The sequence below is a fragment of the Heteronotia binoei genome, chromosome 6 (assembly GCF_032191835.1).
Source record: "Heteronotia binoei isolate CCM8104 ecotype False Entrance Well chromosome 6, APGP_CSIRO_Hbin_v1, whole genome shotgun sequence".
In the NCBI taxonomy this organism is placed as follows: Eukaryota; Metazoa; Chordata; class Lepidosauria; order Squamata; family Gekkonidae; genus Heteronotia; species Heteronotia binoei.
The window spans coordinates 37,530,506-37,558,373 of record NC_083228.1 but is presented as its reverse complement, the minus strand read 5'-3'; the positions used below and the strand labels follow the sequence as shown (position 1 = coordinate 37,558,373).

General features: G+C 43.8%; 1 protein-coding gene across 4 annotated transcripts in view; it reads right to left on the bottom strand.

Annotated features, from left to right (window-relative positions):
* LOC132573653 (lipase member M-like) overlaps window positions 1-27,406 on the bottom strand; it is a 36,285-nt gene extending 8,879 nt beyond the window's left edge. Inside the window, exons 1-7 of one of the 4 annotated variants that reach the window (XM_060241274.1) lie at window positions 27,386-27,406; window positions 21,597-21,708; window positions 17,550-17,667; window positions 13,317-13,515; window positions 11,983-12,092; window positions 8,835-8,971; window positions 5,529-5,675 (exon numbers count right to left, since the gene is read on the bottom strand). In XM_060241274.1, the coding sequence (XP_060097257.1) occupies window positions 5,529-5,675; window positions 8,835-8,971; window positions 11,983-12,092; window positions 13,317-13,515; window positions 17,550-17,667; window positions 21,597-21,701 (816 nt within the window). In that variant the 5' untranslated portion in view covers window positions 21,702-21,708; window positions 27,386-27,406. Of the gene's footprint in view, window positions 1-5,528; window positions 5,676-8,834; window positions 8,972-11,982; window positions 12,093-13,316; window positions 13,516-17,549; window positions 17,668-21,596; window positions 21,709-27,062; window positions 27,315-27,385 lie in introns of those variants that run through there. The other 3 variants (XM_060241275.1, XM_060241272.1, XM_060241276.1) reach the window with 3 other exon arrangements.
* Between the last annotated feature and the right edge of the window lie 462 nt (window positions 27,407-27,868).

Below are 27,868 nucleotides of genomic sequence, written 5' to 3'. Positions count from 1 at the left end.
GAGGCCCGGCGCTGGTCCCTGGAGGCCTCCAGAGGCCAGCCCCGGCAGCTCCCTCCCTCCCTCGCCGCGAGGCCGCCGCCGGAGGACTCCCCGCCGCCGCCGCCGCTGGATCCGCCGCCCTGGATTAAGGTAAGGGGGCCGAAAGCGGGGGGGGCGGGGGGCGGCCTTCCTTTCTTCCCTCCCTCCTCCCTTCCTTCCTTCCTTTCTTCCTTCCTTCCTTCCTTCCTTCCCTCACTCCCTTCCCTTCCTTCCTTCCTTCCCTCCCTCCCTCCTCCCTTTCTTCCTTTCTTCCTTCCTTCCCTCACTCCCTTCCCTTCCTTCCTTCCCTCCCTCCTCCCTCCCTTCCTTTCTTCCTTCCTTCCCTCCCTCCCTTGCCTTCCTTCCTTCCCTCCCTCCTCCCTTCCTTTCTTCCTTCCTTCCTTCCCTCCCTCCCCCTTCCTTCCTTCCTTCCTTCCCTCCCTCCCCCTTCCTTCCTTCCTTCCCTCCCTCCCTCCCCCTTCCTTCCTTCCCTCCTTCCTTCCTTCCTTCCTTCCTTCCTTCCTTCCTTCCTTCCTTCCTTCCTTCCTTCCTTCCTTCCTTCCTTCCCTCCCTCCCTCCCTTCCTTCCTCCCTCCCTTCCCTCCCTTCCTTCCTTCCTTCCTTCCTTCCTTCCTTCCCTCCCTCCCTTCTTCCTTTCTTCCCTTCTTCCCTTCCTCCCTTTCTCCCTTCCTTCCTTCCTTCCCTCCCTCCCTCCTTATGTTGTTATGTGATGCAGAGTGTTGGACTGGATGGGCCACTGGCCTGATCCAACAGGGCTTCTCTTATGTTCTTATGTGACGCAGAGTGTTGGACTGGATGGGCCACTGGCCTGATCCAACAGGGCTTCTCTTATGTTCTTATGTGACGCAGAGTGTTGGACTGGATGGGCCACTGGCCTGATCCAACAGGGCTTCTCTTATGTTCTTATGTGACGCAGAGTGTTGGACTGGATGGGCCACTGGCCTGATCCAACAGGGCTTCTCTTATGTTCTTATGTGACGCAGAGTGTTGGACTGGATGGGCCACTGGCCTGATCCAACAGGGCTTCTCTTATGTTGTTATGTGATGCAGAGTGTTGGACTGGATGGGCCACTGGCCTGATCCAACAGGGCTTCTCTTATGTTGTTATGTGACGCAGAGTGTTGGACTGGATGGGCCACTGGCCTGATCCAACAGGGCTTCTCTTATGTTGTTATGTGATGCAGAGTGTTGGACTGGATGGGCCACTGGCCTGATCCAACAGGGCTTCTCTTATGTTGTTATGTGACGCAGAGTGTTGGACTGGATGGGCCACTGGCCTGATCCAACAGGGCTTCTCTTATGTTATTATGTGACGCAGAGTGTTGGACTGGAGGGGCCACTGGCCTGATCCAACAGGGCTTCTCTTATGTGACAATACTGACTTTGGTGGACCCAAGCACTGATTCAGTGTAAGGGAGCTTTGCGTTTGTGTCTTCTAGTGCAATTTTGTTCTCAGATCCTGTATTTACTTCATCAGTATATGGGATAAGGCACTTTCTCAACTGTGCTGCATAATGCAGCCTATTTATTTTGTCCTGTTGGCTCTGTTGGCTCTATCTGCGCCACCTTCATCACTTTCGGGGTGTGGATCCCCCAGTGGAGTGGTCTCCCGACTCCCTCCGCCGGCTGTTTCTGATAGCCCTGCGCCCCCTCTTTCATTTGATATGTGTCCCGTGCGGGTGCCACCCTCCCGCCGGGAGATGCCGCAAAATGAGCCCCCTTGAGGCTTATGGCGGCAGGGCTCGGGGGAAGCGAGCTAGACTGCTGTTCTTTTGAGGGGTTATAGAGTGTTTCGAGCCCGTCCCTGTGGCATCGGTCCCATCATTGTGGGGCCCAGGGGGCCGGCGCAGCGGCACGCTGAAGCAGCCTGTCGGTCACTTCCAGGTTCCTGTCCTGCATCTTGACCGGTGTTATTAGTGACAGGCTGCTTCGGCGTGCCGCTGCGCCGGCCCCCTTGGTCCCACAACGATGGGACCGATGCCACAGGGACGGGCTCGAAACACTCTATAACCCCTCAAAAGAACAGCAGTCTAGCTCGCTTCCCCCGAGCCCTGCCGCCATAAGCCTCAAGGGGGCTCATTTTGCGGCATCTCCCGGCGGGAGGGTGGCACCCGCACGGGACACATATCAAATGAAAGAGGGGGCGCAGGGCTATCAGAAACAGTCGGCGGAGGGAGTCGGGAGACCACCCCACTGGGGGATCCACACCCCGAAAGTGATGAAGGTGGCGCAGATAGAGCCAACAGAGCCAACAGGACAAAATAAATAGGCTGCATTATGCAGCACAGTTGAGAAAGTGCCTTATCCCATATACTGATGAAGTATATACAGGATTTGAGAACAAAATTGTTTCCGGCGGTGATATTTGGGGGATTTTTGGGGACGTCACAGGAAGTGCTGTGAAGTCACTTCCTGTTTCCGGCAGGTGACGCGGGGGAAATGATGTCACAGGAAGTGATGCCACTTCCTGTTTCCGGTGGTGGCATGACATCACCGGAAGTGACGTCACCGGAAGTGACGTCACTTCCTGTTTCCGGCGGCGCGCGCGCACCCCCCCCCCAGTGTCCCTGGCTGGCCTTCAGACATTATGGTCACCCTAGTCAGAATAGAGATCAAGTGACTGACCAATGGTTTCACTCACTGTAAGGCAGCTTCATGTATTTGTGTAGTCTTTTTCAAAGCAGTCCATGTTGGCCTGTCAATGCATCTAGACCTGCCCATCTGTAGCAGCTCTTTAAAGGGTCTCTTTCCCATGGCAGCTGTACAAATGGGCAGCAATCTTTCCCCAACCCACAATGGCTCCCAGCCTGCCTGGAATGTTAACAAAGAATATCATCCCTAAGGAGTCACCTGGCTAGTCTGAGAGAGAGAGGGGAGGGAGGTTTGGAAGCACCCAGTTCTTCCTCTTCTTACCGGCTTCCTGGGCTGCCTGGAGTACATGATCAAGAACCTTCTTACCAGCCATAGATAGATAGATAGATAGATAAATTTATTGTCATTGTTTTCAACAAAAAGAGAGCAACGAAATGAGGTGCTCTTCCACAAAACATACCAACACATCAAACACACATATTCATATTCATACCATTTAAATACATCTAAAACCATTAAAACCATTTAAACCATTAAAACCATTTAAATACATCTAAAACAGATAAACATCCATAAAACCATTTAAACCATTTAAACCATTTAAATATATCTAAGACAGATAATCCTTCATAACCCTGCATTTAGCCATACCTTTGTTGAGGGACCAGGGGCTCAAGGGTAGAACATCTGGTATGTCTGCCCATTTGTACAGCTGCCATGGGGAAGAGACCCTTTAAAGAGCTGCTACAGATGGGCAGGTCTAGATGCATTTCTGTGTGATTGAACACTTTGCATTTTACTAAATTCTCATTAGAGTTAAATAGGAATGCAGATAATATGGATAAACTCAGGCTTTCTTTTTTGGTAAATTTTGGGTTGCCTGCTGTAGCTTTTTGATGTCTCCATAGTCCTCTTGTAGGTTCAGGGGGATGTGGAGGCTGAAAAATGACTGGGTGACATTGAAATTGCTGAATCTGAAATCCCTAAAGGACTGAAAATTATTGCAAATCTCTGGAACAGTATGAAAAAAAGTTGCTAAAGGGAAAGAAACTAATGCTACATCATAGAGTAGCAGATGTGTACATTAACAGATCCCTGGCTGAACAAAGTAATAATGTTTAGCATTTACACAGGACTTTCAGTGTTCCTAGCCCCAAAGCACACCCATGAGAGGGACCCGTGTTTTTCAAATCATACAAATTTAACTACTGTTTAGTTGTTAGATGGTTTGGGCTTGAGTCAAGCTTGCAATTGATTTCTTGCTTCTTTGTTTTGAGGAAGCTTGCTTACTCCATCTTGAAGTGCCTTGAATAATGAGCTGGGGTAATCATAATTGCTACTCAAAATCCAAACTGTGCAGCTCTCCAGCAGCCCTGGCCTCACTCAATGCACAGCAGCCAAGAAGGTCAGAGCGCCTGCTCCAGCTGCAACGCCACTGAGGATGTTCTCCATAGCCGAGAACGAAACGTCTGGAAGAAAAACTTTCTCCAGTAGAACACGGCACTTGAGCCCGAAAGATTCTACAATCCCTAATGATGTTACCAGCCTTTGATGAGCACACTCTGTTCCCACGTTAGCTGTGATCAGATTTAGCATTATCTGGCTCCACCTCTAATTAATCCAGGGTTCTTTTTGTAACATATCAACTATCTCACTGTAATCTGTTTCAGTGCATACCTGCTTTGTGGTTGAGCAATCAGATTACTGCTGCGCAGCGGCAACCACAGAGTGGGCAGTCAGGCAGCTTTTGTTCCCCAGTATTCTAAGTATGTGCATAAGTGCTTGTGGGAAGCAGCACTTCAAACTCCTGGCAGGAAGGCAGCTGCTGGCCAATGGGATTGCTGGAGGAGGTTGCTGGAATATGTATTTCAGCATAGGGGAAATGTTTTTGAAACTGCGCCTTGGAGCTTTCTTAGGAAAAACAGTCTTGAGAAGCTTCCATAAGAGGCACAGAGGGAGAGAGTGATGTCTGCAAACTGTAAATAATGAATGCACAAACAGTGATTGATGACCATGGTGCAATTATATGTTCATGTGCACATCCCTATCTGATTAAAAGGAAGGACTGGAAGGTTCATACTTCCCAACTGGCTTCAGTTTGCAATAAGGGAGTTCAGACATCCAGAAATGCAGGATGAAAGAGCTGACATAACTTTCCCCGGTGCCTAATAATACCACTTTAAAGGCGGGTCAGAATGGAGTGTTAATGGGAGGCAGATGTCACTGCCTGATCATCACTTTAAATCCAGAAGGGAAAAGAGCAACAACTTGAGATCAAAGTGCTCATCCGACTGTTCCTGTTTAGATGTTAAATTAGTCCAGTGTTGATTGTTTTCTTTCTCTCTTTCAATGCCTTTATTATTTATTATTATTTATTTACAGATTGCCAATTATTCTTTCTGTTATCCATCTGAAGTTTGGCAAGGAGGCTTCCATAATTATGAAAATATTTGTGTGAAGATTTACCTATGGGGGGGGGGAACCCTCTAATGTGTCACAAGCTAGGTAGGGAAGCAACTGTATCTTTATAGAATCAACCATTTGAGTAACTATGAAAAAAGGGAAAATAATTCCAATGACCCATATAGAAGTATCTTCTAACAACTGGGTTGACAGCCACAGTTCCCTCAGTCTCTGCTAACAGGATCAGAACATGAATGGATCTTTTTATACAAATCTGATGAATAGACAAAACAAGCACCTTTCCGCAGGTCTCATTTTTGTATCTGGATACATTCGTATTCACTTATATTTGTTTATTCTGCACACATAAAGCACAATTGTTTTTATATTGGTAACAAAAATGGTAACTCTTTGTGGTCCTCTGTTTTGCTTTGCTTGCATTGGTGATATAAAAAAGAGCAATACAACTTCAAAAACCAGAAATGCATGTCTTACCATATTCATATTTGCCATATTATAGCCACCCAGAAAAAAGAAGACATTTCCACAGATACCAGAAAATAATCTGTAACCACACAATGGAACAATGATCTTTTTGAGTAATTTGTTCTGGGGAAGAAATTCTTTTTTGCCAAGCATAACCTGTAACATACAAAAGAACTGGTCAACTGAAGACATTTTTTTCTTACATCTTTTCCCTTGTCTAAATTGGAAAACTTCTTTCACTAGTGTGAATTAGGGGGCTAGATCAGTTGCTCTTGGCCAAACCACTTATGTCCACAATAAATGTCATATACCAGCTCTCTCAGCCAGTTTTCCCTTCATTACTTGAACGTTGGAGATCCAATGATTTTGGGCAGAGCATTTGTTGGGCAATGAGGGTATTCCCTAAAAATTTGGTCCTAATTGTGTGTGTATATGTAAGAAATGTGTTTCTCATGAAGCCAAATGGATGTAGGTTCTGGTTCCAGAGAATTATTGAAGGATGTTATAAGTCAGTGTTCCATCTCTGTGGCTTTTATTTTTTATCTTATATTATCTTAGCATTTATCCATTTATTTTAATTCCCTTTATCTTAACTCTAGTACTTTACTTTTGCTTGACTTTACTGAGCTTTTAATTTGGCTTGTTTCCCCCCCATTTTATTTCTATTTTGTTGTAGGGTCAGTGTTGAAGACTCCCTTTTCTCTCCTGTAGCTAGGGAAAAAGTTCAAAGGGTTCTTCACACCAACTGCTCTTTTATTGTTACCTCATCATTCCTTATCTTTCTCACTTTTTCTTTTCTACCATTTTCCTTCATTGAGGAACTAATAGTGCTGTTTTGTCTGCGAGGGAAGTGAGAGAGGTGCTCTTGAGTTCTGAGTGGATGGCATATGCTTGTTGAACCTTATTCATATATTTGTTCATTTGTGTGGGAGGGGGTTGTTCATATGTTTTGGGGGTTTTGTATTCTATATGAGCTACATCAGTCAATAATGTAAATAGGGCTATAGCAAAATGAAATTATTTAGGACAGCCTTCTTATAAATGGGACAGGGTTATTGTTCACTGCATGTATTATCTAGTCTTCACTGCATTGTCTTCTCATTTTTGTAATCCAGTATTTGTTTTTATATAGCGCCTTGTACTGTTTTTTCTTAATTGCAGTATTTTCAAATCTTATAATCCACCTTCATTCTTAGCTAAAATTCAGGCTTTTCATTAAATACACAGTTGGCCTTCTTGCAAGGCTTGGGCCAATACGCTTGAAAGGCATAACTCTGTTTAGGATTGCCCAGGTCCATCACAAAATGCTGCACACTGAGGAAGGACACCAGAGCTCACAACCGGTACATGGATTTAGGGAGTCTAAATGGCAATTTAGCACAATATTCAAGGTTTTATAAACCTCAGCTTTCCATTCCATTTGTAATTTTTGCAAAATGAACGAATTTTCTAAAAGATTATTCTCTTTAAAAAAAATGATTCTAAATTTTTGTTTAAAAATGTAACAAATTCATTTTTACCATACTTACCTATAGTTTCATGGGAAACACATCCCCCCACCCCCACATATGCAATATCTGTAGCAGCATCACTTGGTATACCATCCCTGGCCATTAATATTTAGTCTGGAATTAGGGAACTGAACACCAGATGGCAGTAATGGTGTTTGGCTTGGCTATTTAATGCACTTGTTGCCACACTGAATTTTTGCCTGAAGATTTATTATTATTGTGCTGGTGTAGTCAATATACTTTATATCTGCTCAGTGATTTTAAAAGCATTTCCAACTGCAGAAAAATCATATGAAGAAGGTGTGAGTTTTCTTTACATCCCACTAGAGGTAGAAAAATAGAATTGTGTACCCTTTGTTCTGGCTTCCATTTGATATCCACCATACACAGGGGTGCCATTCACCTACTCTCGAATGATGGTATTGAAATCGGAGCCAGAAGTTAGGGTTCCAATCTTTGTAACTCTTTAATACCTGAAAGGAAAAAAAAATCTTCCCAGACCAGTCAGCTCCTGACCAACAACACCCCCAGTTTTGCAGCATTGCGAGCAGGGCTTTTTTTTGTAGCAGGAATTCCTTTGCATATTAGGCCACATACCCCTGCACATACCCTGCAAAGGAACTCCTTTGGATATTAGGCCACACCCCTTGCCAATCCTCCAAGAACTTACAGTGGGCTCTGTACGAAGAGCCCTGTAAGCTCTTGGAGGATTGGCTACATCAGGGGGGTGTAGCCTAATATGCAAAGGAGTTCCTGCTACCAAAAAAAGCCTATTGTGAGTTAGCAAGAGTCAGCTTGCTTTCAGCTGTAGGTGACTTGTGGTTTTTGGATAAGGGTCACAGAAGGGGTTCGGCTAACAAAAGATAACTGAGAATGGAGATGTGTTTTGATAATTTCTGTTTCCCTCAGCTTTTCCAGATAGTTTTGTAAATAATAGTTCCTTGATGAGCGCAGAAATGTCTAATTTTTGTTGGTTTTTCTCATGGCTTGAGTGTGCATGGCAGAAAGAGATCAAATTGCGTTCTTTCAATAACGTGCTGTCAAAGGATCATTGCAAAGGCTTGTAGCCACAGGGGGGTCTGCGAGGGCACTGCCCCCTGACTTCCAGGAGTCCTGTTGGGGTGCAGCTTGCCTTTTCCTTTAACTTTTTGCCATGGCTGAGCCAGCAAAGCATCATCAGTGGCAGCCGGAGATGGGAGAGCTAAGCACGGCACAGTGCACTGCAACAGCAAAAGCAGCAGGCAGAGAGGAAGGAGGCAAAGGAGCAGGAGGCGGAGGAACTCACATGGAATGGGCCAGAGAGGGAGGGACATGGAGCTGCTGGCTGCAAAGTGCCAGGGTGGGGGAGAGGGAGGTGGAAGGAAACACACCGCCTGCTTGCACTCAAGGTGCAGTCCCTTCTTGACTCCAATGTTTTAGGGTTGGCTGCCTTCACTTGGCCACATTCAGAGCCTCCAAGTTTTGCCCCTACCTCAGAAAGCTTCTGAGAAAAGGCAAGCCCCACAGTGGATAGGAAAGGGTGCCCTCTGAGATTTAAAAAAGCCCCCCAACTTTTAAAATCCTGGCTACGGCCCTGTCAATGTATATATTTAAATCACATTTGCTATGATACACACCAAAAAACAAAACAAAACCAAGAGCAATTTAGAAGATTAGCACTGCAGCCCTAACAGCGCTTTTCTGTGCATAAACCCCATTGAGTAGACTTTAGTAGACTTCTGACCAGAGCTGCTTAGGATTGCTCTCCTAGCAGGCTTGCTTTGTAATTCTTTGCAAGCCCAGGAATAGAAAAGGAAGGACATACCCGGAGAAGTTTCTCTGGGAGGCTCATAAGTTTTATTGCAGGACTTCTGGCATACTTAATTCTAGTTACAGGAGCTAAGGCCAAAAACATTTTGACCTTCTGAGCCAACTCTGGCATTGCTGAAAATGCTATAAACCCTGGGAAAATCAAAAAGATGAGTCAGTGACAGAAAGAGAAATTCCACAGTGAAAATAAAACATACCAGAAATGTCATTCTGTACCCATTGACATGCCTGTGCAGTATTGTAAATATTAAATGCTGGCTTTCTGCACTGCTGCTGTTGCAAGGTACAGTTAATTAGAGAAGCCTATCTGGACTTTGGTCCAATGCCACCCTCTCCTTGTTGCTCAGAATCAGGGCTCTGTTCACATGCTTCTGAATGGTATCGGGCTCTTTAGCACTTAGGAACATTAGTTTCCTGGTGTATCATCTGTCTATGTTGGTTCATGTAGCAGATGTCATGTCTAGTTTGGTCTTCAGTCTGCAATATGGAGATACTAATGTGGAATATAAAGTCACTAGAAAATGTTGAAATATTTTCAATATTATTATGGGTCCAATCACCTTTTATAATACATGTTCTGTAATTTAAGGCCCATTTGTTGGCACAGCAGCTTGCATTCAGCTGAGCACTTCTGTGGACATAAGGATTTTCAGCTATGGATGGAAAACCAGCAGCAGCCCATGAAGCTGCCTTATACTGAGTCAAACCATTGGTCTATGAAGGCCAGCATTGTCTATTCTGACTAGCAGTGACCCTCCAGAATCTCGGACAGAGATCTCCAGGTTTGTCAGGTCTTTAACATCATCTAATGCCTGATTCTTTTAACTGGAGATGCCAGGGATTGAACTTGGGACCTATTGCATGCAAAGCAGATTCTCTACCACTGAGCCACAGCCCCTCACAAATATAGAATGCTGATATGTTCAGCTTACTATGCTACTTCCCATTCAGTTTGTATATAAAGGCCAAATACTGGGCAGGTAAGGGATGCTCTTAATGTGTGTACTTTAAGAAAAGGATTTGTTTTTGTTATAGTTTCATTGCTTTATTTCTTACTCAGGTGATTTCCAAGAAAAATCAAATTCTAAAGGCAACATTTAACCTAATGTAGATGTGGTATGTAGGTATGCTGTGTTTCACTGACTAAGCCTCAGGATGCATCCATCCTACCATGGAACCAGGACATTGAGACCAGGCAGAACAAAATGAAGGATTCTAGACAAGAAAGAGGTGATACTGGTTGGGAAGGATGTTTGAGAGGGAATGGATCCAGCTGTAGTAGAGGGAATGGAACTGGCATTTGTAGAACAGGTTAAGAGCAGGTAGGTGCAATAGCCAAGAGTGCTTTCAATCAACTGCATTTGGTTCTCCAGCTCCTTTCTTAGAGCCAAACAATCTGGCAATGCTGATACATGCTTTTGTAACCTCATGGCTGTACTACTGTAATGTCTTGAATGTAGTTCAGAATACAGGAGCCCAATTATTGTCAATAGAAGGGGAAGATATGGAAGCAGTGACAGACTTCACATTTCTGGGATCCAAGATCACTGCAGATGGCGACTGTAGCCATGAAATTAAAAAACGCTTGCTCCTTGGGAGGACAGCTATGGCGAACCTGGGCAGTATAATAAAAAGTAGAGACATCACCCTGCCAACAAAAGTCCGTATAGTCAAAGCAATGGTATTCCTGGTAGTAATGTATAGCTGTGAGGGCTGGACCATAAGGAAGGCTGAGCGTAGAAGAATAGATGCTTTTGAGATGTGGTGCTGGAGAAGAATCTTGAGAGTCCCTTTGACTGCAAGAAGATCAAATCAGTCAGTCCTAAGGGAAATCAAACCAGACTGTTCCCTCGAAAGTCAGATGCTAAAGCTGAAACTCAAATACTTTGGCCACCAAATGAGAAGGGAGCACTCACTGGAGAAGATCCTGATGCTGGGAAATACAGAAGGCAAAAGAAGAAGGGGACGGCAAAAGATGAGATGGCTGGACAGCGTTACTGATGTAACAAACACAAATTTGAGCAGACTTCGGAGGATGGTGGAAGATAGGAGGGCCTGGCATGACTTTGTCCATGGGGTCGCAAAGAGTCGGACTCGACTGTGCAACTGAACAACAAAAAAAGCTGATGGGAACTTGTTTTGTCTACCTTAAAACAGCTACATTGACTTAGTTAAAGCCCTTCTTGCCATCAAATAGCTGCCAACTTATGGCAAGTCTGTAGGCTTTTCAAGGCAAAAGATGTTCAGAGGTGGTTTGCCCTTGCCTGCCTCCATGTCACAACCCTGGTATTCTTTGAAGGTCTCTCATCCAAATACTGACCATGCTTACATTCTGAGATCTGACAAGATCTGGCTGGCCTGGGCTATCCAGGTCAGAGTCTTCAAGGCCTAGGACTCCACATCTAAAGGACTGTCTCCTCCTATATATCCTAATGTGCCAACTGTGCTCCTCAGGCTACCACCTTGTAGCTATTCCTCTACTTAACATAGCCTGCACATTCTCCATTGTAGCATTCACTTTGTGGACCTGGTTGCCTGGAGAGGTAAGGGGGCAGTATCTTCCAGCATTTTCAAGAAGTGCTGCAAGCAGCACCAGAAGCAGGCTATTAGGCCCCACAGGAAAGGCCCCCCCACCCCCTGAACCCCCCACCCCCAGTCTTCCCCCCCCCCACACACACACACAGATGCCTGGCCACCTTACTTGAGAGGCATGGTGGAAGTGCAGTCTGGCTGCATGCACTGTGATCCAGACACATGCACTCATGTCGCCTTTGCCTCTGCTGCCCCCTCTCTCCCAGGCATTTTAAAGCACATAGGAGGATGAAGGTAAAAGGACCCACTGATCAGCTGATTGGCAGGGCCTTTATCTGTGAGTGGGAAGGACAGTGCTCCTTCCTTGCTCACTCCCCCCACTCGTCCCCTGGGGAGTGCCTAATTCAGTGCCCACCCCAGGGCTACACCCATAAGCAACAGCCTAAGGTTGCCTAATGGATGTGCTGGCCCTGGGTACAAGGTCATTTTATTTTTATTGAATTTTTTCTTACTTAAAAAAGTCTACCCTTAGATCTGTTTGTTGCACTGTGTTATAGAATTAAAAGACAGCATATCTTCATATATATATATCTTCTCACTTCATACAGTACCTATTGCAGCACCCTGTGAATAGCCAATGTAGTATAACTGTCCCTGTCCAGTGGTTTGCAGAATAAAGTTCAGAACAGCTGGAAGATCATACTTGGCCATTTCATCAAAACTGCATGGGAAATAAATGAAGACACTGAATAGTTCACATACAAAACTTGTTTTTAGCACATCATACAAATCTGTGTCAGCTATCATTATTATTAATCTGGTACCGGATAGTGGGTTGGACCTAGTCTAAGATTTCCAGTAGTAGAACCGAACTTCCTTGCCTTTCCTCTCCTACTGGAGCTGATTGATCTTTATGAAATGCTGCTTCTGAGGAACCTGGAACCCTGAGAAATGGCATGAGAAGGTCTGAAGGGAGGGAAGGGAAAATGGGTGGAAACTGGAAGTTTAGTCTGGATCCTACTCAATATTTATTCATTCCAACAGTAAGATAGGCAGAACAGTCAAAAGACTTTCAATTTTGTACCTGTCATGAGCTGGGTTACCTATAGTGCCATCCTAAGCAATTTTACACCCTTCTAAAGCCCAGTGATTCCAAATGATTAAGCAGGATGTAGCTCTGTTTGCATTGACTTGGATGGCCAAGGCAAACCACCTCTGTTCATCTCTTTTCTTGAAAACCTTACAGCAGTGGTCCCCAACCTTTTTGGCCCCAAGAACCTGTCCTAGGGCCGGCAGACATACTGGGTGGGGGAAGGAAGGAGGCAAGGGCAGCACAGCTTTTTTAGCTGCTGCTGGGCACTGCTGCTGCAGTTATGCACAGTTTCTTATGGCAGATGCTTATGGGTGCAGCCTTGGAGTGAGCACTGAATTAGGCACCCCCTCAGGGGGTGAGTGGGGTGAGTGAGCAAGGAAGGGAGAGTCACTGCCCTTCCCGCTCACAGATAAAGGTTCTGCCAATCAGCTGATCAGTGGGCCCTTTTACCTTCGTCCTCCTCTGTGCTTTAAAATGCTTGGGAGGAGGGGGCAGTAGAGGCAAAGGTGGCATGAGTGCAAGTGTCTGGATCACAGTGCCTGCAGCCAGTGATCGGCGGGGGTGGGGGGGGTGTCAGCCTTTACAGAGCCTGGAAGGCGCTTCATGGTCCGTTCCCCAGCCTTAATATTGTAAAATAGGAGGGAGTAGGAGGTGCTGTGAGCAGCGAGGCTGCATGGGGCTGCAGGGCAGGGCGGCGAGGCTGGGCAGCCCAGTTAAGGGCAGGCCACAGACTGGTACCAGTCTGCAGCCCGGGGGTTGAGGACCCCTGCCTTGCAGAGTCACCATAAATCAGGTGGGATATAACAGGACTATTCTATTATAGCCTATGAAGATTGCAACACTTCAATATACCTGAAAGCCCAAAACTCTTCTTGATGTATGGACATATTTTGGTGTCTTCTGGACCAGACATTTCCTCTGCTGTTTCCAATCCAAACATCATAGCCAGCATCCGCCAGGACAAAGCCCAAACTGTTGTTGTCCAGGTTCGTGACCCAGTTGCTCCCATCTCCTAGCAAGCCATGTTGGAGAAACACTACAGGTTTCACAACTGAAACAGGGAACATAATATTTTCTTTAATTTTTCATGCTCATCTCATACTATTAAGACATAGCAAGAAGAGCTGTGTGAGTTCAACACTAAGCTTTAAAAATTTTAACTTATGTACCATAGTAGTTCAAATTCTAAAATTTGGATTTCAAATCATGTATTTTTAAAGTAAGTTAATGTTTGTGAAAATGAATATGTGGTAATGTTCAAATTGTGCTGAAAGAGTGCAAATATCAGATGGAAATTATAACTTTTAAAACTATAAATGTAGATATATACAAAATACAGATCTCTGATTCATACATAACACATATCTAAACATTGATTCAATGAGACACATGGGCTATAAAGAACACTTGCTTCATAATTCAGTGAGACAAGCAAAATGTAAATAAAATTTACCACCTCACTAAATTATACATCTTTTTAAGATTATATTTTAATTTTCTAACATTCTCAACATATTAAAGCAGTAAATCACATATATCAAACAACAATTAATCTCACATTTAAAACCCATCCCCAAATTGAAATTTGATCATAAACCTTTCTAGAATCAGTATATCTTGTATCTAATAATTTAATAATTTACTACAACCCTTACATTCTTATATCTAAATTGCCCTATACAGCTATGCATTACACTTAACTATGCTTGCACATATACAGCTAAGCAATGAAAACGACAGAGCTCAATATTTCTCAAATGTGATGTATTTAAATATCCAATCTTATCTCAAATTCAAATAATTAGAAATATATCAGATTTTGATAATATTTATTCCTAGGCAGGCTATCAAGGTCTGTTAAATAGGTGACAATTGGAAACCATAACTCCACAAAGGCCTCCAGAGATTTGCAGGAATGCTTATTTATGTTCCCAAGGATGAAGTTTTCTTAAAGTCTGATTCTCTCATCATTTATTGATGGTATTGTATGAGCTGCCAGGGCCAGTCTTGCTACTCCCAAGTGGATTGAAAGGCATTTTGATGCAATTTTATTGATTAACTTGCCCATATATGTATATAAAATGTATACAAGTATATAAAATGAACAAAGTCCCATCATTGTAAACAACAAAAAAACCCTTATAGTTATTTCTGCTATTTAAGAATTAAACAATGAGTTATAATAATTTTAATTCTTTAATTCCTCAAAATATAAATACCACACAGAGATTGCTCATAGTAGTTTATAGAAAACATAAAGAGAAATTATAGTCTTATATAGTCTTATTGTTCCAGAAAATTATGAGCATGGCTCAACATTCTTATTTCTTAATTTCTTTGGTGATAAGTTAATTTAATAAGTACTACATTTTCCTGGAGAAAATTCAACCAATCTTTTGGAGCTGGGGGGTCTGTCCTCCCCTCCCCAAAATCTAGCAGCTAGGATTATTTTAGCAACTGCAAGAAGGGAGGTAAAATAATATTTAACAAATAGTTAATTAAACGGATTTCAAATTCCCCCAAATCCTTTTCACATGACTCCAAAAGATATGAATTAAAATTAGCAACAAATGATCCACATTTCTAACAACTATTTTGTACATTCCTATACACTATGTAGAGCAAGGTGCCACTGAAACAAGTACTTAAAGAACATTCTCCCTCAGTCTTGTGGATGTAACTCTAGGCAAGGCAATATTCAGTAACCTCTCCCACTTTTCTGATCTTATATTTCTCTGTAAATCTATATTCAATGTGTTATGATAAAGATACCTCTACATTTTCAAGAAAAAGAGTATAGATATTTGCTATCGATCCTCTAAGTATATTTCTTGTACCGATTATCACTACAAAGTTTTAGATTCCAAACGACTGTATTTCCCTAAGTATGTTAAGTATATTAAGCATGTATCTAATTTAAAAATAAAAATAAAGTCTCTTGCCCAATTTATAGATAATTTCCTTATAGCTCAAAACTTGCTCATTACTATCTGGATCTTCTATAGTGACCAAACCTTTATTCCTCCTTAACTTAAAATCACCTTGAACCCAGATGTGATGTGATTGCTCATTACAGAAAACTAATTTTGTCTGAGAAAGTCCAGGGCTCAGTAAAGATTTTACCTTATACCATTCAAAAAACACTGCTTTTAAGGATAATATTTTAAATTGAAATATCAAACTCTGACATTCATTCAGCAGCTGGATTGTAAGTTAATGATCTTTAAATGCATGAGGAGCCATTTAAATTATTTGAGCCTAAGTAGACTGTAGGGTTGCCATGTCCAATTCAAGAAAAATCTCGGAACTTTAGGGGTGGAGCCAGGAGCAAAGTTGTGACAAGCACAACTGAACTCCAAAGGGAGTTCTGGCCATCACATTTAAAGAGACCACACACCTTTTAAATGCCTTCCCTCCATTTGAAATAAAGAAGGATAGGGGCAACTTCTTTTGAGGCTCATAGAATTGGACCCCCTGGTCCAATCCTTTTGAAACACGGAAGGTGCTTTAAGGAGAGGCATTGAATACTATGCTGCAAATTTGGTGCCTCTACCTCAAAATGCAGCCCACCCCAAGCCTTAGATACCAGCAGATCAATTCTCCATTATACACTATTCCTTATGGTCTCCATAAGGAATAATGGAGTGCCCAGCAGACATCCCCCCAGTTTCTGATGACCCTGACATGGGGAGAGGGCCTCTAAACTGGGAGATCCCCTGTCCCCACCTGGGGATCGGAAGCCCTAGTAGACTGGTGTTGATCACTCACTTGCAGAAGGGCTCATCTTCTGGCTAGCCTCGGAGCAGGAACAGACAACGTCCATCTTCCCGTTTGCTTGCTTTGCCAGAAAGTATGTGAAGTGTTTGTCTCTTGCAGGCCTAGCATTACCTAATTATTTCATGGATAGGGAGGTGTCAAAGAGTCCAAGCCTGAATCCCATGGATCCCCAAGGGAATTGCACACAAGTTACCAGGCCGTTGTTTAATTTTTAAAATTTATTGATAAAGTTTATTTCAGTTTCTTCAAATATGAAAATTTATTCTATTGTCAATATATTACTCTACAATTATGTAACAAAAAATAAGCAAAACTAGCTCAACTGTCTAACACTATCTGTCTAAGACATGCTTTAGACAGCACAAACCTTAACTTTCAAGAGTCAGAGGCCCAAAGCCCTACACCTCCAGTTTGGTGTAGTGGTTAAGTGTGCAGACTCTTATCTGGGAGAACCAGCTTTGATTTTTCACTCCTCCACTTGCAGCTGCCGGAATGGTCTTGGGTCAGCCATAGCTATCACAGGAGTTGTCCTTGAAAGGGCAGCTTCTGTGAGGGCTCTCTCAGTCCCATCTACCTCACAGGGTGTCTGTTGTGGACGAGGAAGGTAAAGGAGATTGTGACTGCTCTGAGACTCTGAGATTCAGAGTGAAAGGCGGGATATAAATCCAATATCTTCTTCCAATATTTATGTTGCTAGCAATCGCATTTCAAGCAAGTAATAGTTCAGGCCTTTGATCCATCAGGATCCCAGCTAGCTTCTCTTCCTCAGGGCCCAACAACATCATGTGAGGATGATATCCAATGAGGATATGTTCTCGGTAGAAGATTACCTCATCACCCTTGGTTCTCCCCCTCCCATCAGATGGTCTGTTGGTTCTCATGAGAAACTAATTATTTATTTGATTTATAATTACTCTGGCCTTGAAGGTAAAAATTATGTAGGCCAGGAGACCAATTAGTAACACAGAGTGGACCAGGCCTGTTACTGTTCACATAAACCCTTGAGGGAGGCCAGGTCTGCTTTTCTTCACAGGAGGGGAACAATTATCTTTGTGTTGCATTCTCCCTATCTCCTTTGCTTGTTGACTAGTTAACAAACTGTCCTGTAGCCAGGTGTTTCAGCCAGGTAGTTTGTGAACTTTCTATAGTTGGAGAGAGAACAGAGAGCAGCAACAGTGACAGGCATCAAACACACTTTTCTTTGCCAGCATTCTTATCCATCAGATTTTGAGATGGGCTTGAGCATGAGGTGCACTGAGCCCACAGTAGGTCACATCAAGCTGTCTGCATCATATCAATAACTCTGACCTGAGTTCCCTTGTTTCTTAATGCCAAATGGGATTCTGTTGATACTAAGAATGTACCCATCATCTGTTATTACTTCATATTCTTCGCTGGGGTAGCCCCTGTACCTGATGAGTTCATTCTGTAAGAAAAAAAGTTTTCTATGAACACTGGTGGAAAAGCCATCGGAGAATGTTACAACAGTAGTACAGTCTATAACCTATTTGCTCAGAGGACTGCCTGAGATTCTACCACAACTAAGTGGTTACACCTAAACTCTTAAACTGTTGAGAGTACATTTGTCACCTGTAGCCATGTGGACATGAGCAGCAGATCCACCACCTAGTGCTTAATGAATAGGTACAGGTATACAGAAAGAGAAACTACTCAGTTCCCACATTCTAAGTCACTTAGTAGTGCAGCCATGAAACCTTTGATATCTCCTTCCTAGTTAGTGGGCCCTGCCTACCTAGTGGTGACCCCAAGATTTCGTATTCTACTGTTTACACATACACCATTTTGTAACTTCTCAGTATTATAGCTCCTCAAACTACTCAGGTGTTGCTTATTTTAGCTCTAATTTTTGTGCTGTTCTGATTTTCTGGTCTAGTTCTAATTTTAGTTCTGTTGTAGTTGCTCAAACTACTCAGGTGTAGCTAATCTTAGTTCTAAACAGGCTCAGAGGTTCTTGGCTAGTTTTACTGTAGTATGGGGAAGATTAAACAGTGGACCAAAAGACAAGGATTAAAACTGAGGTCTCAGGGCTAGCTTAAGCTGTAATATCACCTTTAAACTTTATTACACCTATAAATTAAAGTACTAATACCAGAGGCTAGGGATAGTGAATTCACAGATAAGGCTAAACTTTAGGCAGGTTTTTGTAATAGAAAAAGGGGGAAAAACACAAAATGAAGTGCAGCTAGGGTTTAAATACAGTAGAGCTTTAAAGGGTGGTCTAATTTTAAACTGCATCTAAAATCTTAAACTAATTCTCACATTCTTTAAATAAGGGATTTTTTCCCCTACAAGTAACCAGGCACATAGTACCTCCTGTAATTGCTGAGGATATTTTGCTGTAACTGTTGAGGATATTCCGTCTAGAAGGGCTAGATTAACATTCACAATTAAATTAGTATTTGAAGTAAAAGGCATAATCCATTTCCTTCCAGAACAGTAACAACTACCCCTTTATCTATTAGAGCCAACCCAAACCAGAGACATTTAAAGCGCAATCCTAAGGAGTGGGGAGTCCTTTGGAAAAGAACTAACTAATATGTTAGCGTATACCCCAGTTACACCCATCAAGTTGACATGCAGAGGCAGAGGTGACTTATGTGGGCAGTAGCCTGCATGAGAGGGCCCCCATCTGAGCACAGCGGCACCTGAGTACTGCGCCTGAGTGGTGGCAGAACTCTGTTTTAGAGGCCCACACCGGCATGGGAGCAGATGGAGTTGGGGGGGGGGGTGCCCAGACTTAGTCAGCATCCTAAGAACTTTGGGCCCTGCCATGATCCCCTGAGAGGCATAAAGTTACATCAAGAAAAACGCTGGCACAGCACATAGGCATCAGTTGATCCAGAAAACACATTTCTCCCCTGCCACTGCACAAGCTCGCAAACCCCTTAGGGTGCCGTGTAATTGCTTCACCAATCCCCTCATGCCCTGGGCTCAGCGAGACTCCTCCCAAACATCCAATTGCCGCTCCCCACTCCTAGAAAAACTTCTGCTCCAGACTCACACAAGTCCTTAGGTAGGGGGCATGGCACGGAACTCTGTCTCAGAGCTCCCCTCTGGGTGGACTTAGAGCGAGGAGTGAGGCACTTTGGTGGTGGGTGATGCACAGAAATAGCACTTAGACTGTACAGGGTGAGCATGTGAGGCAGAGAGTGAGGTCTCCCTTTTCTAAGTCCCAGCAGGTATCTGGCCTCTGGAGGCCCAGAGGCTCAGTGCACATACAAGTAAGTGCGAGCAAGCAGTCCCCACTCCCCCCCCCCATTGCTCGAGGCTGGGTGGTGTAGAACAGCACAGGGCCTCCTGGGGGGAGCCCAGCCCACATTGCAGGAGGCAGCATGGAGTCTATAGTGTGGCCTCATTTGGAATACCATGTACAGTTCTGCTCACCACACCTCTCTCTCTCTCTCTCTCTCTCTCTCTCACACACACACACACACACACACACACACACAGAGACAGTATGTCACGGAAGTGAGTACACCCCCTCACATTTTGTAAATATTTAAGTATATCTTTTTATGTGACAACACTGAAGAAATGACACTTGGCTACAATGTAAAGAAGTGAGTCTACAGCTTGAATAACAGTGTAAATGTGCTATCCCCTCAAAATTATGCAACACACAGCCATTAATGTCTAAACTGCTGGCAACAAAAGTGAGTAAACCCCTAAGTGATAATGTAGCCGTTTTCCCTCCCTGGTGTCTTGTGACTCGTTAGTGGTACAAGGTATCAGGTATGAAGTGGGAACAGGTTATAGCTCTCACTCCCTCATACTGGTCACTGGGAGTTCCACATGGCACCTCATTGCAATGAACTTTCTGAGGATCTGAAAAAACAAATTGTTGCTCTACATAAAGATGGCCTAGGCTATAAGAAGATTGCCAAGACCCTGAAATTGAGCTGCAGCACGGTGGCCAAGACCATACAATGGTTTAACAAGACAGGTTCCACTCAGAACAGGCCTCGCCATGGTCGACCAAAGAAGTTGAGTGCCCGTGCTCAGCGTCATATCCAGAGGTTGGCTTTGGGAAACAGACGTATGAGTGCTGCCAGCATTGCTACAGAGGTTGAAGGGGTGGGGTGGGGTCAGCCTGTCAGTGCTCAGACCATACGCTGCATGCTGCATCAAATTGGTCTGCAGGGCTGTCATCCCAGAAGGAAGCCTCTTCCAAAGACGATGCACAAGAAAGCCCGCAAACGGTTTGCTGCAGACAAGCAGACTAAGGACATGGATTTCTGGAACCATGTCCTGTGGTCCAAAGAGACCAAGATAAACTTATTTGGTTCAGATGGTGTCAAGCATGTGTGGTGGCAACCAGGTGAGGAGTACAAAGACAAGTGTGTCTTGCCTACAGTCAAGCATGGTGGTGGGAATGTCATGGTCTGGGATTGCATGAGTGCTGCCGGCACTGGGGAGCTACAGTTCATTGAGGGAACCATGAATGCCAACATGTACTGTGACATACTGAAGCAGAACATGAACCCCTCCCTTCAGAGACTGGGCCACAGGGCATTATTCCAACATGATAACAACCCCAAACACATCTCCAAAACGACCACTGCCTTGCTAAAGAAGCTGAGGGTAAAGGTGATAGACTGGCCAAGCATGTCTCCAGACCTAAACTCTATTGAGCATCTGTGGGGCATCCTGAAACGGAAGGTGTAGGTGCGCAGGATCCCTAACATCCACCAGCAACATGACATCGTCATGAAGGAGTGGAAAAAGACTCCAGTGGCAACCTATGAAGCTCTGGTGAACTCTATGCCTAAGAGGGTTAATGCAGTGCTGGACAATAATGGTAGCCACACAAAATATTGACACTTTGGGCCCCATTTGGACATTATCACTTAGGGGTATACTCACTTTTGTTGCCAGCAGTTTAGACATTAATGGCTGTGCGTTGCGTAATTTTAAATATATGCTTCATGGCATACACTAAGTTATACATCCCCGATAACATTTTGGGGGGGAGCTTTTCTCTCACTCACCAACCAGATGAGTCAGAAAAGCACTGCTAAGTCCTTCTCTGGCATCAGAGCTAGTCTCAGCCACCTTGCTTCCTCAAAGCTGGACTTGGTGAATGGATGACCAGAGCTAGTGTTGAACAGGATAGAAGTCAGTATAGAAGGCAGGAACACCTATTAAAAACTCTTTACCTTTTCTTCATCTCCAATCTGCAGATCTTAACAGGCTACTGTACAGGAACAACAATGTTACAGTACAGGTACAACAATCTTATCCACATTGAAGTATGCAAGGTACCTACTTAGGTTTGTTCTACCAGTGACAGTGACAATGTATCCTATTTATTCTAACAAACAAACAAAAACTTACAATATTCATAAATGCTTCTGGATCCACAGCTCGTTTTCTTCTCATGTGTTCTTTTGACTGCACAAATTCTTGGGACAGACATACCATTAAAATAAATGACCACATCCTTTACCTGTATAGGGCGGGATATAAATCCTTTAACAGAATACATCCATCAATAATAGTGTTGTTATGAATTGTAATGCAACAGATGAGGGAGCAGTCAGGATTTTCATGGGGGCCCTTCTTTTTCCCCTCCTCCACTATTTCCTCTTTCCCTTCCTTGAAAGCCACTGTAGCCTCTCCCTGTTTCTTTTGTGGGCAGGGCCGGTGCGTGGGAGTAGGCAAAGTAGGCAGTCGCTAGGGCACTCCCTGACACATGACTCTGGCTCCTGACCACTGTCGCCTTGTCCTCTCCCATCACCAAGCTGCCCTCAACAAAGCCAAGCCACCCCCCTCTCCCCGATGTGTGACTTGGCCTCTCACCTCATCCCATCCTGCCACCCTCCTTCCTAACATGGCCGGCAAGCACTTATTCTCACAATTTTTTTTATAACATCACTTTTTTTTTGAAAAATTAAAAATCAATAAATTAAAAATGTGAAAAGTTTCAAGTTTGGTGCTCTTCAATTTCCCTAATTTTTTTTTAATAAGGGGGGGGGGAGGCTAGTGGGTGATTCGCCTAGGGCACCAGAAAGCCTAGCACCGGCCCTGTTTGTGGGGAGCTGCTGTTGAACAGTAGTGAGCAGGCAGGCCTAAGTGAGTTCTGCTAGTCACAACATGGAATGAAGTGAGTGGTTGCTGGCAGGCCTGGTGTGGACTGGGAAAAAAAGATGCTTAGTTGAGCCAAGGGCAGTGCTGTTCCAGCATCCAATCACCTTTCAGAAGGAGGATGGAATGTTAGAGGGAAGCATATTAGGAGAGAGTGCAAAGATAGGTCATATTTGCCTCTGGGAGAAGGCTGTGAGAGTTCAGATCTTGCTTAGCAAAAAGAGCAGACAGCTTGAAGGGTAGTTCCACCTGGTAGTATTGCAGAGTGGTTTAGCTCTACCTCCAGTTTGGTGTAGTGGTTAAGTGCACGGACTCTTATCTGGAAGAACCGGGTTTGATTCCCCACTCCTCCACTTGCAGCTGCTGGAATGGCCTTGGGTCAGCCATAGCTCTCATAGGAGTTGTCCTTGAAAGGGCAGCTGCTGTAACAGCTCTCTCAGCCTCACCTACCTCATAGGGTGTCTGCTGTGGGGTGGGGGGGAGGTAAAAGAAGATTGTGATTTCTCTGAGACTTAGATTCAGAGTAGAGGGCGGGATGTAAATCCAATATCTTCTTCTTCTCTGGGAGAGAACAGAGTACCTAGTTGCTAAGTCAGTCTGATAATAAACAAACCTTGTATCATTTAGTCTGACATTTAAGAAAGGGTAGGCTAGTACTGGTGGAATCCTGTGTATGTAAGAGGATCTAACTTAGCAGCATTGAAGAAAATTTAAGCCACACTCTGAAGCCATAAATAGCTTAAATTTTTAAACCTCAGCTAGATTTCTCCTTTTTCTTTTCTGGAGACCTGTGCTGCTGATCTGATCTTTGAAACCAAACTGTAAATAATTTTTTTTGTTATTTATATACAACTCTTGTCTCAATGATATCTGTGTTCTACTTGCTTACCACAGACATTACCAGCAATGAATTCAAAGTCTTTATACTTGCTACCTTATGAACATCTGGAAACTGAGGGGAAGATTCACAATTTAAAACCCTGATCTGAAGTTGTGTTTCAGTGCTCAGTAATAAAGGATTCCTGTTGATGAATAACTGATAAAACTCTTAAAGTTCCTAAAGACTGACAAGAAGCAAAAGTAAACATTAACAGAAATAGAATCAGAAGACTAAATGCAGTGTTCTCGAGATTGGCACTTAAAGACAGAGAGCTATTATAATAACCAGTATAAAGAAATGGAAGAGAACAACAAAAATGAACAAGAGATCTGCTCCACAAGCTATCAAAGGAAGATTTAAAGTACAATTAGGCATGATGAAAGATCAACACGGAAATACATTAACTGAACTGAGTGAAATAAAGCAAAAATTAGAACAGCACACTGAAGAACTGTGCAGAAGAGATGAAAGGATGGCAGGTTCTTTCCAAAAAGAAGAACCTGTAGTTTTAGAAAGTAAAGTGAAAGCTGCAATGAGAGCAATTGGGAGAAACAGATCACCAGGAATAGATGGGATATTTGTAAAGCTATTCCAAGCCATAGAAAAACAGAATCCATCAAAATTATAACAAGTGTATGACAGCAGATATTTAACAAAACAATCACCCACAGACTGTAAACACTCAGCCTACATTATGGTTTTTAAAAAATGAATTGTCAATGACTACAGCAACTATCAGACCATCACATTAACTTCTCCACACAAGTAAAATAATGCTCAAATTCTTATAGCGATGACTATTACCATATATGGAATGAAAAATTCCAGATGTTTAAGTGGATTTAGACTCAGAAGAGACACTACAGATTATATTGCAGATTTATGTTGGTTATTGGAGTATATGAGAGAATTTCAGAAGAAAATCGGTTTGTTTCATAGATTAGAACAAAGCTTTTGACTGCATGAAACATGAAAAGGTATGATTGGTTTTAAAATAAGTATATGTGCCACAACAACTGATTGTTTTGATGCATAACCTGTACTCTGGACAAAAGACCAGGTGTTTTTTTTATAGAAAAAGCCCAGCAGGAACTTATTTGCATATTAGGCCACACCCTCTGATGCCAAGCTAGCTGGAACTGCATTCCTGTGCATTCCCGCTAAAGAAAAAGCTCTGCACAAGGCTATTGTTAGGACAGAGCATGGAAAAATAGAATGGTTTCCAATTGACAAAGGTGTCATACAAGGATGTATTTTATCTCCATATCTCTACAATCTCTTTGCAGAACAATCATACAGAAAGCTGAATTTGATTTATGTGAAAGTGGATTGAAAACTGGTGGAAGGAACATTAACAATTTAAGATATGTAGATAACATTAACAATTTGAGATATGAAGTGCCAAAACAGGAAGTGCCAAAGCAGTATTACCGTTGAACATCAAGAACACAAAAATAATGACTCCTGAGGAATTAAACAACTTTAAGGCTGATGATGAAGAAACTGAAATTGTTAAAGTTGTATTACTTGGCTCTCTCACAACCAAAAGAGAGACTGCAACCAATACCAGAAGGAGATTTACAGAGCAATCCTGAAGGGAGGCGAATCGGAATAGGGAGACGACTGATCTCTATGCTGGCATAATTTGGAGTTATGCTGGAGTAAAGGCAATTTATGCTGGTACAGGGCACTAGTGACATGGTGCTGCTGAGTCCCACTGGCACACAAGTGCTGCGGCCGCACAGTGGAGCAGTGGCACAAACCCCACCACTGTGGGCATTCCCAAGGATGTGGCAGCGGTTAGGCAGCTTCCCAAGTATTTTCAGTGTGTTTGCTTTCTCATATCCATGTTCTTGTCCTTCCTCAGCCTCTGGTGTCCTTTGCACTCTATGAGCAGAGCATCACTGTGGGCTGCCTGCAGGGCTGATGGGTGATGCCCCCTGCTCACTGACAGGTGGCCTGGACTTGTGACAGGAGCTGGTTTCTGGGAGGGGGGGTGGCCTACAGATGAGGAGCATTGCTTCTGTGGCCCACCCCTCTCCACTCCCTACCAGTGATGGACACTTGGCTTGGCCTCCTGGAATCATAACTCTCATTGGACCTGCCTGCCCTATCTATTACGTTGCCCTACCTCACAACAATGGCAGAACAGAACACTGCAGTGTAGGGCCATAGCCAGCAGGGGGCATCGGAGCCATGCCCCCTCTTGAATCAGGGGACTCACTACCCCCCTAGCCTGCTGATCCCCCTCCCTGCTGAAGGGCAAGGGAGCCTGGAGCAACGGGTGTCAACCACACAGTTCCTCCCTGCACCGGATCCCTCTGCACCTCCCATCTCACCCCCCACCCCCTGCCTGTCAGCTGAGTAGAGGGTTTTTTAAAACTTTAAACCCTCTCTCTGGAGTTGCACCATAGTGGTGGCACAATTTCTCCATTGGATACAATGCAGAAACTCCATCATAGATGCGGGGCAACTCCAGAGAGGGGGTTTAAAAGGGGTTTAGCGAACAGGAAAAAGACTTGTCTCATCTGGCAATGAGATATGTCCACCTCTCCCTTCCCTGACTAGGTCTTTTCAACAATGGCACATCAGGGGAAGAGAGGGGAGGGAGGAGGCAGCCACATTAGCTCCTTATCTGCCGAGTCTTCTTCCTGCTAGCAAGAAGACTTCCTGCCAGCAAGAGGCTGCCTTTCTCCCCTCTTTCCACTGCCTGAGAGCTAAGCAGACAGGGGTTTAAAACCCTCCTCTCTGCTCAGCTGGCTGGCAGGGGAAGAGAAGTGGTGGCAGGGTGACCTCCTTGTCCATGAAGTCTTCCTGCTAGCCATCAGGGAGAAGGCTCACCTGACCAGCAATGAGGCTGGCCTGCCATCTCCCTCTCCTCACCAGCTCTTCTGAAGACCCAGCAAGTGGAGTAGGTGGGTGGCCTCCTTGTTACTGGCTGCTTCTTTCTGTTAGCAAGCAGGAATGGCAATGAGACAGGTTCGCACCTCTCCCTTCCCTGACGGGGTCTTTTCAACAATGGACCTTCAGAGCGCCTGGAATGCTAGGGAAGGGGCCAATCAGCATGCATGTGAGATTTATTTTATTTTAATTTTCATGATGTCAGTAACAATGCCACACCCCTCCAGTAGCTCCCATGCCCCCCACCCCCCAAAAAAATTCTGCCCTGGCCTGCTGCAGTGGGATTACCATGGATGCTGCCATGGCAGCATCCATCAACACTATGGAAGCACCTTTTTCCCATTCAGCTGTCATATGCCTATCCTTTTAGGGGGGTAGCTAGCTGCTCCATGGTCAAATGCAGTAGGGCAGGTACAACTCAAGATTGCTCTGACCATCTGGGAAGGGCAGCCACACTCCACCTACATTAAGGTAGAATTTTGTACATGAAAGGAGAACATGAGAGTGAGCTTAAATACAAAAATAAGAAAATGTGTTTATTCAACAAGGTTATTTGTGTCCAAGGAAGAAGAGAAAAAAGGAATACTTGGATCTTAAACACAATGCAGCAAAAATCTCTATGCAAAATCAGATTACTGTGAAAGCTCCTACAATGGATTCCCCCTTCTAAAAAACAAAAAAGAGCAACTACAAGGTTATGCTGATGCTATTGAGACACACTGTTTCCCTTGGGCATATAGGAAAGCATTTCCGGCCAAAAATGGATACCACTTTCTCATTCTGCCTTGTCCTTTCCTTAAAGAGCAAGAAAATGAAGGAAAGGTAAAGACAGGCAAATGTTTTCAATGCACAAAAGAATAAATCACTGAGCATTATTTCCCACTCCATTTCCTTCCATGCTTCTCAATGAAATTCTAATGTAAAATAACACTAACCTTGCACCAGAGTTCACTTGTTCCACTGAGACATTCAGATGATGGAAACTCCAGGGGTCTCAGTGCTGACAACAGCAGCTTATGATAAAGAAAATAGATAAGTTGCACCAATCACATAGCAGCTCTCCTAGTAATCATTTCCAGGGCTGATAATCAGCTTCTGTCCCAAGCCCAGCTCTTTACTCCTTCAGCTACCACTTCAGCTAACAAATATTGAAAGAAGGAAGCATAGATCCTGAGTGATGACTCCTTTTACTCTCAGTTGAGAAAGTTCAAGCTTCTTGAAAGAAAAAAGGAATTCCAAAGACATGTTGTTTTCGTACCTGTCAGGTCTATAAGCAGAATGGTGTTTTGCGCAATCTTGACAAGCATGATCGTGTGCATTCCAGAAATGAAAAAAATCTGCAAAACATCAAAGATTACCATTTTGTAACAGACCCAGAGGTCAAGGATAATTTGTGATGACATCGTAATGGAAACAGTTCTGATGTCAGCAAGTATTTAAACTGTATGGCAATGTCATGTTTGATGTGTGAATGAGAAACCACAGATAACATACTGGTATTGTTTAAAGACTGAATTGTCCCAAATGGGAACCGAGGGCCATTAAACTACTTCTGGACTGAGACCCAAACCAGACAAGAGGCTATATCACCTGTCCGGGATAAGGATGGGCACAAACCAGCTGATGAACTAAAGTTCATGCAAATTTTGGCTAGTGTGTGGTTTGTGAAGCAATGTTCATGAACTGAAGAACTTTCACAAACTTTCACAAACATGGTAGTTTCTGAGGAGCAGAAAGCAAA